Source organism: Camelus ferus, chromosome 11, assembly GCF_009834535.1.
Source record: "Camelus ferus isolate YT-003-E chromosome 11, BCGSAC_Cfer_1.0, whole genome shotgun sequence".
In the NCBI taxonomy this organism is placed as follows: domain Eukaryota; kingdom Metazoa; phylum Chordata; class Mammalia; order Artiodactyla; family Camelidae; genus Camelus; species Camelus ferus.
In genome coordinates this window covers 14,154,646-14,170,814 of record NC_045706.1, presented here as the reverse complement: position 1 = coordinate 14,170,814, position 16,169 = coordinate 14,154,646, and the positions used below count along the sequence as shown (strand labels likewise).

At 34.9% G+C, this 16,169-nt stretch overlaps 1 protein-coding gene across 4 annotated transcripts in view; it reads left to right on the top strand.

Moving 5' to 3' along the window:
- The window catches only part of ATRNL1 (attractin like 1), a 593,456-nt gene that overhangs the window by 153,155 nt on the left and 424,132 nt on the right, over positions 1-16,169 (top strand). For all 4 annotated transcript variants that reach the window (XM_032490833.1, XM_032490832.1, XM_032490834.1 and 1 more), the window contains exon 18: positions 5,155-5,373. In XM_032490833.1, coding sequence (XP_032346724.1) covers positions 5,155-5,373 — 219 coding nt within the window. The remainder of the gene's footprint in view (positions 1-5,154; positions 5,374-16,169) is intronic.

Sequence of the window (16,169 nt, the reverse complement as noted above, 5' to 3'; positions counted from 1 at the left end):
TTAAAAATACAATTAAATTGATACAGTAAAAACAGAGTAAGAAGAAGCATGAGGATATAGTATACATCTCATTTCACAATATTTCTTTCTATATTTTACAGGTTTATGTGTATGTTCAGTTTAAACATTGTTTTTTTTCTTGGCATCTAGGGATGGTAATCTTTTTATATTAATTATCTTTATTTTTTAGAGCACTTTTAGGTTAACAAGAATATTGAGGAGAAGGTACAGAGATTTCTCACACGTATTCTGCTTCCACACATCCACAACTTCCTCCTCTGTCTACATCCCACACCAGAGTGTGTTGAGCCTGCAGTGGCAGATTATTATTGCTCAAAATCCATTGTTTAAATTAGGGTTCATTATAGGTATGGTACATTCTTTGGGGTTTGACAAATATATAATGGCATGTATCCATCAGTGTAGTATTATTCATAGAAGTTTCAGTTTCCTACACATCCTCTGCACTCTGCTCATTCATCCCTTCCTCCCTCCTAACTCTTGGAAGTCACTAATCTTTTTACTATTTCCATAGATAGTTTTGCCTTCTCCAGAATATTATATAGTTGGAATCGTATAGTATGTGACCTTCTCATATTGGCTTCTTTCACATAGTAATATGCTCTTAAGTTTCCTCCATCTCTTTCCATGGCTTGATCACTTATTTATTGTTAGAGCTGAATAATGTTTTATTGTCTGGATGTACCACAGTTTATCCAGTCAACTGCTAAAGGACATTTTGGTTGCTTTCAAGTTTTGGCAGTTATGAATAAAGCTGCTTTAAACATGCACGTGCAGGTTTTTCTTGGCCATGAGTTTTCAGTTCATTTGGGTAAATACCAAGGAGTGTGATTATTGGATTGTGTAGTAAAAGTATGTTTAGTTTTGTAAGAAACTGCCAAACTGTCTTTTAAAGTGGCTGTATTTTGTGTTTCTACCAGTAATGAATGGAAGTTCCTGGTGCTTCAAATTCCAGATACTTTTCAGCATTTGGTGCTGTCAGTGTTCTGGAGTTTGGCCATTCAAATAGGTGTATCATGGTATCTCATTATTGTTTCAGTTGCGGTTTTCTCATCATAAATGATGTGGGGCATCTTTTCATATTTGCCATCTGTGTATCTTTGTTGAGGTGTCTGTTCGGGTCTTTGACCCACTTGACAAAATGTTTTATTGAAGTATACTTGATTTATAGTTTTATATTAGTTCCAGATGTATAGCATAGTGATTCAGTATTTTTATAGATTATACTCCATTTAAAGTTATTACAAAATAATGGCTATATTTCCCTGTGTGATACAATATATCTTTGTTGCTTATCTATTTTATACATAGTAATTTGTATCTTTTAATTCCTTACTCCTATCTTATCCCTCCCTACTTCCCTGCCCATTTTTAAAAATTGCGTTGTTTGTTGTCTTATTATTGTTTTAAAAGTACTTTGTATATTTTGAAAAACAGTACTTTGTCAGATGTATTTTTTTCCCACGTATTTTCTTCCAGTCTATGGCTTGTCTTTTTATTCTTTTGACAGTAACTTTGGCAGAGCAGAAATTTAAATTTAAATTTTTATAAAGTCAAGTTTGTCAATTCCTTCTTGATAAATACGCTTTTGTTGTCAAAGTGAAACATCATCACCAAACCCACGGTCATCTTAATTTTCTTATATGTTAATTTTGGGAGTTAGATAGTTGTGCTTACATTGCCCATCTCTTCTTGCATGCTGTCCACTTTATGCATTAGAACCTTTAGCATATTAATCATAGTTGTTTTAAATTCCTAATCTGATTAATTCCAACATCCTTGCCACGTCTGTTCTGATGCTTGCTCTGTCTCTTCAAATTGTGTTTTTTGCCTTTTGGTATTCTTTACATTTTTTTTTTTTCTTGATAGCCAGATAGGATGTATGAGTATAAGAAACTGCTGTAAATAGGCCTTTAGTGATGTAGTAGTAGGTTGTCGGGAGGGGAAGTAGTCCACTGTCCTATGCTTAGAGCTCAGTCTTTTGTGAGCCTACGCCCCATATTGTGCTGTGATCTTCACTAGTGCTTCTCAGGGTTTTTTTTTTTTTTTTCCTGTTTAGGTGGTGCAGGATGGCTGGAGGGTACTGGAGCTGTAGATTTTTCTTCCCCCACGTGGAGGGCAAGAGCAGGCTAGAGTTGGGTATTTCCCTTTAATCAGCTCAGCTAGGCTCTGATTAAACCCCACCACTTAAGCTCTGTTAAATCGTTTCTCCAGGCCTAGTTAAGAAGAACAATGCTCTGGCATATTTCAAAATGGTTCCTTTTCCCCTCCCCATGCTGGAAGCACAAAGGGGTTTTTCCTGGATATCCTCTGTGATGACCTGTTAGAGCTCCTGCAGGTAAAACTCACAGAAGTGTGTGGGGTCCTCCTATAACTGAGGCCCCCTGGAGATTGGAGCTCTCAGAGTTTTCCGCAATGTGCTTCCAACAATGTATCAGTCACAGCTCAGGTTTTTTTCCCCTGGCACTGGATCCTACAGATGTTTCTATGCCAGTAAATCATGAGTCTGTATTCTGCTGTCTGTCTCTCCAATTTTTGGGGCTATGGTTTGCCCTGTGACCTCACTTCTCTGATGGATCTAGGAAAAGCTGTTGATTTTTCAGTTTGTGCTGCTTTTTACTTTTTGTTAGGCTGGACTGGTGACTTCTAAGCTGCCTCCATGGTGGACTAGATACCAGAAGTCTTTAGTAATCATTTGGTCATATAATTCTTAATGATTGATTTTTCAAATTCTGATACATTTCAAAAACCGTATTGAATATTTTGTAAGTTGATCTTTCAAAAAGCCAAAAATAAATAAACTAATTAAAATAAAATGAGAATGATTGCTCAAATTACTTGTAGCTTATACGTAATCTCTGTACTATCCATAAGATAAGAAAAATAGCACAGCCTACAAAAGCTTTCCTGTATTATTGTTTTTTGTAAGAAAAGAAAAATCATTAGAACCTTTCAGTGTTTAGTCACCATTGCATACTAAAGAATGAATATTCTGTTACTCATTCAGCAGTGAATGTTGTTCTCCACTCTTGAGCAATAACAAAACCAGCATTACCTTTTGTAATAGTTTCATATCTAAAATAAAATCTAAGAGAAAAGAATATTGCTCTGAACGTGACATTTTAAACTCATTATCAAAGCCTCAAATTGAATAGATAAACAGAACATTAATAGTTTGTCATTCAGTCAGTGCAAGAAACCCAGGATTTTTTCATGTTAAGATTGACCCAGCTGTTTGAAAAGCAGCAATAGACATGTTGTATTTGAGAACAGTTTAAGTTTAATTTGTGCATTATACTTCCTCAGGACATTTGATTGGTTATCTTTAAAAAGATAGTCCTACAATAAAACTTACTTTTCCTAGAAGATATCTGTAGACTGTAAATATAAAGCCTCGATTTATCCTGGGGGAGACCTAGGAAACATTTACTTCAGTTCATTACATGATAATAAATAACTGGAATGTCAAGACAGCATACTTAATTTGACTTTTTCATTATTACCTACTGATTTCATAGCAATGCAAAATGGTTTCAAAGATAATTAGAATAACCTTGTCAACAATACTGTGGGCTAGCTACAATCATAGATAGAAATATTTCAAAGCAAAAAGTCTAAAGAGGGGTATGGTAATATATAAAATGTTTAGTTATCTAAAGATATTTTAAATGAAGTGTCATTTAACTCTGTACTGCTGAAAAAAAACTTCCAAAAGGAAGTATGTTCGTATCATTGAATTATTTATCTCCAGAGTTGACATTAGTCACTTGTGTTCAGTGACTCAAAGAATGTTCTTCCTTTTAAATTTATTATTAAGGAAATATAGGATATGGTACTCATTCTTCACTTTCTTACATCCAGTCTCTGAAATGTTCAGCACTCAAAAAACTCATAAGTACAAATCATATTGTAATTGAAAAATTTTTTAATCCAATAATTCTGTTCTCCCTGCACAGTCTGTTATTTTGAGTTCCTGCTGTTCACTGAGAAGCTTGCACCATTCTTATTTGCAGCAATCTGAGGAACACTTTTGATTCCAGTAATATCAAAACACTGAGTGGCAATTAAGTTATTACGGCCACAACAATGAAATTGAGTCTACCATAAATCTACCTTTTCTTTTTTTACCTCTGAGGTTTTTCTAGCATGCGACTAAAAGACATCATTCATGGTACTTTGTACCTATGGACTATCTCCTATGGATAGAAAATTCCTAAGACAAAGTGTTCCTTTTCTAGCAAAACATCAGTAAAAATAATTAAAGTAAGTCTCAGCCCAATATAGGGTACTATGATTGTGGATTAAAAATCTGAAACATCACATAGTAACTATTGTGAATATGATGGCAGACTGTAATACGTTCGTCCTTGGAAAAGCCATCACAGTGTTCATAAGCTTTGTTGAGGCTCATAAGCTATACATAAGTTAAACAAAAAAGATTGCGCTTCCCTGAGTGAGTCTTAAGGTGATATTCCACAGCCCTGAAAGTCAGAGAGAGAGTTGGTCCTGCTGGTTGCCCGGCTGAGGCAGAATATCCAGTTTCCAGATCCCCATTCAGCTTGGCTCTTAGAGTGAGTCTGATTTTACTCATCACGTGATAGCCAAATGTTAGTATTTTGGACCCTTGGGAAGAGCATTGTCCACGAGAGGCAGTCCGAATGGGGTTCAGCTACCTCAGGGAGCGGGTCGGCATCATTTACACTGGACCTTCACAGGCGGATGCAGAGCTTTTCTTTGCAGGCCCTCACCAGGCACAACAAGAGCAGCTAACGCTGCTCTACATCGCAGACCGTGGTAAATGCGGTCTGCAGGCCCCTGGATCAGCTCTTCAGAGGTCCTAATACTGGTAAAGTTCTCAGGAGTCTTTTAATGTTGACTTCGTTTTTCTCCATGTCAGGGTACCACACCTTTTTTCACCCTCAGGCCAGTCCCTTCATCTCCTTTTTGTCCATAATGTGTGTTATATTAGCTTTTGAAATAACTGCTATCTTTTATTATTATAAAAAATGTTTACATTAACTACAGATGACCTTTTACTGTCTTTTCTCAGATCATATTTATTTTTCCATTAACTTCTAATTCTGTTTGAATATAAAGTCATATAACATGTTTGTTAATGTTCCTGCCATGCAGCTCAAAATTGTTCTGGATTGAGAACCTGTGGACAATGTTTGGAACAGCCTGGGTGTGGCTGGTGCAACGATCCTAGTAATACAGGAAGAGGACACTGTGTTGAAGGATCTTCACGGGGACCAATGAAGCTCATTGGAATGCATGATAACGAGATGGTTCTTGACACCAGTCTTTGTCCTAAAGAGAAGAACTATGAGTGGTCCTTTATCCAGTGTCCAGGTAATACAAATGTGATGAAAGCAATTTTAGTTTCTGCTGAAGGACACCAAGAATTATTTTTCCTTTCTTATAATAAAGGTTTAGTAAAAATAATAATGAAGATGAGTCTCAAATATAAAAGATTTAAAAAACTCTTTCCAATATCCATCTTTGTTGTTTACATGGTAATATGTTTGGAATTGTTAAATAGGCTAACCAGATGCATGACATATAATTATTAGATATGGTTTCACATGAACTGCTCTAAGGAACAAAATATTGGCTTCATACCAATTTTCTATACTGTAGTATAGTCTTTTATTGTTTATAATATTATAATATCTTAGAATTCAAAGGCAACTTAGGGGATCCAGTTAAGCTTCATGTTATGTATAGGAATGTTCTGTGTAATATCCAGGATAGAGTCAGCTGACCTTTGGTATTTGCCGTCCTTCAACTTGGAAGGTCAGTAAAGATTTGAGGATTTTAAAAATAGGAAGCTTGTTCTTACGTGGAATGAAATCAACCTTCTTGAAAAATTAATTTATTGAGTTCCTACTATTTGCTGAAGATTGTTTTAAGTGCTAGAGACAATTAAAAATTAGGCTAAAATCACTGCGTTAATTGATCCTGTATTCTAATTGAAATTAATAAAATTAATTACACACATACATACATGTATGAAGTTAGATGGTGATGAGGGCAATTAAATAAAGCAAGGAAGGGGGATACTGTGGTAGTTGATACATGACTCTGCATTTGTTAGACCCATATTGTGTACCACAAAGAATGAACTTTCCTGAATGCAAATTATAAAGGAAAAAAGTCAACCAGGATATTAGGGGAACCCAGGCTGAAATGCAAACTGTGACAAATAAATTTAAGTGTATTTCAAATGCCATAACCTCATCATAAGAAAAGGAACTGACCTAAGTAACTTTGGAAACAGTGTTTTGATTGGATACTGTAAGACTAAAGGGAAAAAAGCTACATAAACATTATATTCTGTTTGGTAAGTTAGTTTATCACATAGTACAGAATAACAATTCTTATAATATTTTATATGTTTACTAGACTTGGACAGATACATAAGTTGTGTTTAATGTGGACCAGGTTTCCCACTGTGAGAAAAAGAAGTTAAAAATAAGCAAAGAGTGAAGATTACAAAGAACCCTGTGGCATTGGTTTAGAGTATAAGCATGAATTCAAGTTTATTTATATATATATATATATATTTATATAGATGTGTGTATACATAGTATATTTGTATATATACACTTACTTGTATATATACATATATTTTCTAGCTCTGTTCTTCGAGAGGACCTAGAAGCTCTGATGCCCCAATAACAATGAGCACATCCAATGCCCACATCTTGGTTTCTGAATACCATTTTGAGGTGAAAGAAACCATGGCTCTCTGGAGAAATAGCTGATTCTACAGCTGGGGCAGGGAGAGTACAAGATGAGCCTAAAGTATTGTTTAGTGACAGAATGTAAGAAGGTGCTAAAAAAAAAAAAGGAGAGGATGGGAGCATGTCAGAGGGACATAAAGCTAACCTAAAAGAGTTCTTAATTGATCAAATCTGGGTAAAACAATAATTGTATGGAGTGTAACTCAAAGAGCAAAATACATATCCATGATTCTATATAGATTTGAATGATTGGATAAATAATAAACAGGTGAGAAAAGATAAATATTCCAAATAATAAATGTAGAATGAATGAGAGAAATAAAACAAATCACTATTAGAACCCCACAGTAATAGCTGCTGTAAGAATAATCTGCTTAAGAACATTCAAATTAGTGGGTGAAACTTTAAGGAGAAAGAGGATATTTGCGTAGCTTCCAAGTATCCTTCTCAAAAATATTTAGTATTAATTACTGTGGTGGTTTTAACCATGTCCACAAATACATTGGCATTCCTCCCTCTAGGAGGTGGAGCTGAATTTCTCTCTGCTTGAGTGTCAGTTGGACATGCTTACCCCTTCTAATGAAGAGTATGGAAGGGAAAAAATTGTAACTTTACAACAGAGAAAGTAAGTCGACATCACCTTAAAGAAGTGATGAGTGTTAACAACCCCAGGAGTAGTAAGTCATGTTGCTGTCATGTACCCCCTGACATGATGTGGTAAGAAGGGCACTTCTGTGGTGTTCTTCCCCCTAAATCTACAACCCAGGTTATCCATTAGAAAACATCAGACGGACACAAATTGAAGGACATTTTACAAAATCCTTGACCAATACTCTTCGAAACAGTCAAAGTCTTGAGAAAGAGGGAAGACTGAGATAATGTCACTGATGGTAAGAAGCTAAGGAACCCTGACAGCTCCCTGTAGTATGCTATTCTGGGTTAGACAGTGGAAAAATGACAGAAAAATTACCTTTGTGGCAAAACTCGTGAAGTCCAAATGAAATCTGTAGTTTAGTTAATAGTATTGTACCAATGTTAGTTTTTAAATTTTGATGAATATACCATGATTATATAAGACACTGACATCTGGGTGAAGTGTACCCAGGAATGCTCTGTATTATTTTTGCAATTCTTCTATAACCCTAAAACTACTTGAAAATAAAAGTTGTTTTTAAAAGACATGGTAGTTTAGAAAAACAGTCAAAAGAACCTTCTCAAAATGAAAAATATAGTTACTGAAATTAGAAATCCAATGGATCCATTAAATAGCAGATTAAACATAGTGGAAGAGATCATTAACAAACTGGAAAATAAGTATGAAGAACTAATCCAAAGTATTGGAAAAAAGAGAGACAAAATGATGCAAAATATGAAAAAGAGGTTAAAGACAGTAAGGGTAGAATGAGAAGTTCCAAATACACCTCATAAGTTTCAGAAGGAGAAAATAAGAAAAGGGAGAGGAAATACTTAAAAATATTGTCACACGATGGGGATATTGACACAGAATTAGTTCCGTCTTGTCCAAATATAAAATAACTTTTTTGTTAGATATGCATTTTTATTATTTGGGTTAAAATAAGAAAAAGCTTATCATCTGAGAGGTAGAAGAGTGGTATGTTTTCCCAGTCTCTCAGTATGTGAGGGAAGTTGTGTTTAGGCCAGCATTTCAGGAGAGAAGAATATGGATACCATAGTATTTTTAGGAATGAGGCAAGGATCATCTATGAGAATGAGGAATGAGTACTCCCTAGTCAAGAAACTGATATTTTTAGTTAAAGTTGGCCTTTGGAGTTCTGATATTCAGATGGTGGCTGATGTATTAGTTTTCCATTGAGCATTCAGAAAATGAGAAAAAAAAAAGATAAATAAAAACCTATATGACTACCAACTATCCACACCTATGATAAACTTATAATAATTAAGACAGTGTGGAATTGGGATAAGAATGGACAAGTAAACCAGTGAAAGGGGATAGAGGTTACAGAAGCAGGTCTATGTATGTATGATTCCCAGATTTATGGCAAGGATCACACTGCCAGTGCAGTGTCTTTTTCAGTGAATGATGCTGGGTAAACTGGATAACTGAAGAATTGTATCTAGATCCTACCTGATTTTATGCAAAAAATTAATCCCAGATAGATTGGGATCTAAAAGTGAAAGCTAAAACAGCTTCTCGTCTGCGGTGACTTCTTAAATAGACTGCAAGAAGGCACTAATTGTGTGTGTCAATATCCATTGTATGGCAATATTTTAAACTGTTTCCTCTCCCTTTTCCTATTTTCTCCTTCTGAAACTCCTATCAGGTGTATTTGGAACTTCTTGGAATGCTCATTTTCTTTATAGAAAATGTTTGCTGACCTCTGGTTTGGGACCAGTAGACCCAGTAGAAAGTATATGTGTGTTCACTTGGAAGATATGTAGTAGAGTGTTCACAGCAGCACATTTTAATAGCTCCAATCTGGAAATCGTCCAGATGTTCACCAACAGTTGGATGAATAAAGAAATTGATATTAAATACAGTGGAATACATAGCACAAGAATGATTTGACTACAACTACATGCAACAATATGGTTGACTCTCACAAATACAGTGTTGAGACAAAGAAGCCAGACACAAAGGAAGACATACTGTAATGTTCAAAACCAGGCAAAACCCGTTTATTTTATTAAAGATCAGGATAGTGGTTACTTTTGAAGGACAGGGGTTAGTGACTGGAAAGGGGCACAAAGAAATTTTATTTCTTATAAATTTTCTTGGATTAGAGTTTTAAATGTTAGTACTCCATTTCTGACCATCTTTGTTTCTTGCTAAATCACCTTTTCACTTTCTTGGTTCGTTTTTATGTGTTCTCTGAACTTGTGACATTTTTTCTCTGGCAAGAATTTAGTTTTTTGGTTTTACTTCTTTCTTCCTTAGCCACCCAGTTGCCAAAAGGCACCTCTCTTTCACTTTGTGCTTTTTTTCCTCCCCAAACCTGGACTCAAGGCTTCTGCTTCATATTGTGCCTACTTGGAAGCTCTCTTCTTCTGTGTGGTCCTCTGATCTACAACAACACTAGTTTAATGTTTTCATACTTAAGATAGACTTTCTCTGGATGAGGTTTTATATCAACTTTAAGCTTGCTAGCTCCTCTCTTTTCTCTTCTGGTTGATCTTGGTGAGGACTTGCTTACGACAAAATCTTGCAGGGGGATGGGAGCATATGACATTACTTCCTTGGTTTTGTTGTTGTAGTTTATTTTTTTCTGTTGTCAGATTATGATGAGGGCGTGATTTTTGGTTAATTACTTTTCTTGTAGTCTTTTCTTTTTTGAAGGATATACTGGGACGCATAGACCTAGCGTACATTGTTTTCAGTTACCAAGAAGTTTTATCTTGTTTCTTCATGCTATTATAGTGGATTTTAAAAGACTTTAATATTCTAATTATTTGCTATTTTATAGAAATGTAGTTTATTCTACTATATTGCCCTTGCACTACGTGACCTTGGTTATCCCAATTTTCTTATGGATTCCTTAGGATTTTCTTCACATTACTTATCAATAAATACAGTATTATTTTTGTTCTTTCTTTATGGCACTAACTGGAACCTACAGTACAATATGAAATTGAAGTAGTGAGAGTCTTGTTGGAAAGTATTTAGCCTCTAATGTTTGCGTGATGTTGGCTGTTGATTTTTCATACATATCTTATTAGCTTGAGGAAATACACTTCTGTTCCTAGTTAGTTGAGTTTTTTTTAGAAATCATGAACAGATGTGTAATTTTTCCAAAGGCATGCATCTATTGAGATGATCATATAATTTATTTGTTGTTAATATGATTAATTATTTTGATTGATTTAAAATATGGAGCCAATTTTGCATTTCTGGAATAAATTCCACTTTCTCACGGTGTGTTATCCTGTTACTGTGTTGCTGAATTCAGTCTGTTTAGATTTTGTTAAGAATTTTTGCATTTCCAATTGTTGAGAATATCGGTCTGTAGTTTTCTTAATGTATGGTTTGGTATAAATCTCGAGTTGAAAATACTTTCTCGTCTTCTTTTCCCTGAAAGAGTTTATATATTGTTTCTTTCATAAATGTTTGGTGGAGTTTACCTATGAAGTCCTCTGGGCCTAGAATTTTCTTTGGGAGCAGAATTTTTAACTACAAATTCAGTGTTTTTAGTAGATATAAGGCTATTCAGTTTCACTAGTTTTCTTGAGTTAGTTTGGTAGTTTGTGTCTTTCAAGGAATTTGTCTGTTTCACCTAGGATGTTATTGACAGAAAGGTTCATAATATTTAGTATTATCCTTTTACTCTCTGCAGGATCTTTAGTGATTGCCTCTCTTTAGTTTTAAATATTGATAATTTGTGTTTTCTCTCTTGATCAGACTGGCTAGAGGTTTGCCCTTTTTTTTTTTTTTTGATCCTGTAAATAACTATTAATTTGTTCTTCTAGTTACATAAAATGAAAACTTAGGTAACTGAGTGGATAATTTTTTTCTAATATTAGCAGTTAGTGTTATAAATATTCATTTAAGAACTGCTTTGGATTAGTGTTTTTATGATATCTTTTTCCATGTTTTTACTTTAAGCTACCTGTATTGTATTTAAAGTGTGTTTCTTATCATCAGCACATTATTGGGTCTTTCTGTTTAATCCAATTTGATAGTGTCTGCCATTAAATTAGAGTGTTTGGGCCTTTTAAATTAAATGCATTTATCAATATGGTTTGGCTTACTTACATTTATATCTGATTATTGTTTTTTTACATTTTATTTTATTTTATTCTGGGGGCGTCATTAGGTCTATTTATTTATTTATTTATTATTAGTTTTTTTTTAAAAAGAGGTACTGGAAATTGAAGCCAGGACCCTGTGCAAGCTTAAGCATGTGCTCTACCATTTGAGCTATAACTACCCCCCACCAATCTGGTTATTCTTTTTCTATTTTTGTCATCTGTTCTCTGTTCTGTTTACTTCTTTTTCTGCCTTCCTTTAAATTAACTGAACATATTCTGTGGTTCATTTTATTTTATTTATTAGCTTATTGACTATATTACCTTCTTTTTGTGCTTACTCTGTGTTTTACAGTTATCTTTCACTTGTCACAATCTACCTATAAATGACATTATACTTCATGTATAGTTTAAGAGCCTTATTGCTTTTAATTATGTTTTAAACTCCACAGTACACTTCTATTACTTTTGCTTTAAAAATGGTAAGTTATGTTTTAGATATATTCTTAATAAAATAAAAAGAAAAAGAAAATTTATCGTCATGCTAAATGCAGTAACAGTGAGTTAGGATGACCACCTGTCCTTGTGTGGGGTTTCCTGAGGGGTTTCCTAGGATGTGGGACTTCTGTACTAAAACCAGGACAGTCCTGGGCAAACTGGGAAGGTTGGTTGGTTTAACAGTGACTCGATTTAAGTGCCTCCACCCGAAGCAAGTAAGAAATGCGACAAAAGAGATGAAGAGCAGTTCTCAAGACCCTGGATGTCAGGCAGCAAGGACCAGTGATCCCTCAGGGGTAGGAAGCACATGAGACATAACACTATTCTAGGTTAATGCCTGAAGGTAGTCTGCATGAGATAGTACAGTTAGTGAACACAGAGTTTGGTGGTTATCCTGACTTAAGGAGATGGACCTGGGAGCCTGGGGAAGGCCAAAGCAGCTAGATTTCATGGGAAAAGTTCCAAAGAAGAGAGAACTCTGGAGAACTGCACAGGGGTACCCCCTGAGTATTCAGCTAAAAAATAAGTACATCATTGAAGAAAACTACTTGAGTCTGTAGAAAGAACTACCCAAAAGGAATAAATGGGACAGTCGCCAAGTAACACACAGGACTGGGAATTACCTGCTCTAAACAGCAAGGGTAGAAAACCTCATTATTCACTGGGCATCAGGTCGAGTAGTCAGAAGGATTTTGCTTCACTTATGTGGCAAAATTAGAGCTAGACTAAATGTTGCAGTGATCCTGTGTAATATGGTCAGAAGGATCAGACTGTTTTCAATTAACATAGCTAAATTCCAGAACAAAGATAAAGAATATATATAGGAATCCAAAAGCACCCAAATGTAATCATTAAAATTTGTAATGCCTGACGTCCAATCCATAATGAGCATATATGTGAAGGAGCAGGAACATATGACCCAAGATGAGAAAGAAAAATCAATAGAACCCAACCTAGAAATGAAGTAGATGTTAAAGGTAGACAAGGACATTGAAACAACTATTATATATATATTCCATATATTAAAAAACTAAAAACTATTGAGCATATTAGAGTCACAGAAAACACAAAAAGACCCAAGTAGAATTTATAGAGATGAAAAATATTCTGAGATAAAAAGTGAATTAAATGGGATTAATATCAGATTAGACGTTGTAAAAGTACAGATTGGTATATTCACAGACAGGCAAGAGGAAGTACCCAAAAAAGGACAGAAAAATAACTGAAACAATAATGAACAGAGCATCAATGAACTATGGGGCATGTGGCCTAGTATTTTTGTAACTGGATACTCTGAATGAGGGGAGAGAGAAAGGGCTTAGAAAAATTGGAAGAAATAATGGCCACTGTTTTTGCAAACTTGATAACACTGTAAATCCACAGAGGCAGGAATGTCATTGAATCTTGAACACAAGAAAAATGAGAAAATCTACATCAATGCACATAAATAATCAAATTGCTTGAAACCAGATAAAAAGATAAAAGCACCCAGAGAAAATAGACTCAATATGTTCAGAGGAACAAAGATAAGTCTGATATCAGATTTCTCAACAGAAAAACATGAAAGTCAGAAAACAGTGGAACAATATCTTTAAAATAGCAAAAGAAAAAAAGAAGTTAGAAAGTCTTAGTGTTAATACCTTTCAAAAACAAGGGTAAAATACTCTTTCAGACTTACAAAAACTATAAGAATTCATTACTGCTGGACCTGCCATATAAGAAATGTTAAATCTAAAGTCCTTTAAGCACATGGAAAACTTCCAGATATAAGTCTGATCTACACAAAGGAATCGAGAAGAAAATGGTAGCAGATATGGGTGAAGACTTTTTTCTTTAATATTTCCATATATAAAAAGGCAATCAACTGTTTAAGGCAAAAATTACTACAGTGTATTATGGGGTTTAATACTTATGTAGCTGTAAACTATATGACAATAATAGCTCAAAGGCCAATTGAAGAAAAGTGGAAGTATACTGTTGTAAAATTCTTATACAGTATGTTAAATGATATATCACTTGAAGCTAGACTGTGAGAATTTATAGATGTATATTATAAACTCTGAAACAACTACTAAAATGATGCAAAGTTATCTAGAAGGCAGGGAAAGAGAAAACGAGGCATACAGAACAGATGGTTCAAATAGTTAACTAATGGCAAAATGATAGATTTAAGCTCAGTCATTTTCAATGATCGTGCTAAATGTAAATGATCTAATCATCCCAATTAAAGGCTGAGGTTTTCATATTAGCTAAAATAGCAAGACCTGTCTATAAGAAACCCATTAGAAATATTAAAAGATACATATTTTGAAAGTAGAAGATTTGGAACAAATCTATTATGCTAACACAAATCAAGAGAAAGCTGAATTGGCTAAATTAATATCAGACAAATAGATTTCAGAGTTAAAAAGTATTACCTGGAATAAAGAGGGTAATTTTATAACGATAAATGGGTGAAATCATTGAGAGAACATAACATTCCTAAACATTTTCACCCAATAACAGACTTTCAGAATAATTGAAGGTTTAGTGGAGTATGACAAGACTGCCTTGTTAAGTTCCAGAGACACTGTAGGTTACCACTTTCTACTTCGATTTGAGTAGCTGGAACCATAACTAGTTTGTTTTTATCTCGCTGCTATATTTTGGATAGTGTATTAGTTTTCTATTGGACCCTAACAATTACCACAAAGATAGGGGCTTAAATGATACCCATTTATAGCTCACAGTTCTGTGTATCAGATGTTGGAGCATGGCCTGGCTGCCTTCTCTGCTCCAGATCCCAAAGGCTGTTTTTATTTGGAAGCTGTAGAGCAGAATCTGCTTCCAAGCTCATTCAGATTGTTGGCGCAGTTCAGTTCCTTGGAGCTGTAGGACTGAGTTACTGTGTTCTAGTTGGCTGTCAGCCACTTAGGCTCCTAAAGAATACTCACATTTCTCCCACATACCCCCTCCATCTCAAAATGAGCAACATAGAGTCTTGACAGCTGAAATGGGATTACTCACACTTCGGATCTCTTTCTCCAAGTAGAGACCGCTTTCCTTTCATGGGGTCGTCTAATTGAGTCCATCCAGGATGATCTCCCTTTCTTAAAGTCAGCTGTGCCATATAACATTCCCCAATCATCAGAGTGACCCTCCCATCCTCCGTGCAGGCCCCTCCCACACTTAGGAGGAGGCTGTTTGTGTTTGATTAAATAACCGAGTGCCATAACCTAGCTTTACCCACACGTAAGGCTAACCATCACACCATACAGTTTACCCATGTGAAGTGTGTAACTCAGTGGTTTTTAGTATAGTCACAGTTATGCAACCAACACTATAATCAATTTAACAACATTTTTATCATCCCTCAAAGAAACCTTGGACTTATTAGCAATCACGGCTTGTTAAGCCCCCAACTACCCTTGTCAGCCCCAGGCAACTACTAATCTTGATATCTTTATGGATTTACCTATTCTGAACATTTTATATAAATTGAGTCATATAATTGCTTTTTTTTTTTTTTTGACTGGCTTCTTTCACATTGCAAAATGTTTTCAAGGTTTATCTATGTTGTGGCATGGAGCAGTACTTCAATTCTTTTTATTACCAAATAATGTTCCATTGAATGAATATACTACATTCTGTTTATTCATTTGTCACTTGAAAAACTTTTGGGTATTTCCAATTTTTGGCTTTTCAAGTAATGCTTCTATGAATATTCCAGTGCAAGTTTATGTGGCTGGACATATTTTCATTACTTGGGAATGGAATATCTGGGTCAGATGAAAACTATGTTTAACCTTTTGGGGAACTGCCTGACTGTTTCAAAGCTGTTACATCATTTTACATTTCCACCGTCAGTGCATGAGGGTTACAATTACTCTACATTTTTGCCAACACTTCTTATTTCACATCATTTTGATTATAGTCATCCTTGAGAGCGTGAAGTGGTATCTCATTGTGGTTTTGATTTGCAATTATCTGGTGGCTAATGACATAGAGCATGTTTTCATGTGTTTATTTATTAGCTATTAGTATTTCCTCTTTTGAGAACGCCTCTCAGATTCTTGCCCATTGTGTAAGTAGGGTATTTGTCTTTTTATCATTGTAAGGGTTCTTTATATATTCTGAATAGAAGTCCCTTATCAAAGATTGATTTGCAAATATTTTCTCCCGGTCTGGGCTGTCTTTTCACTT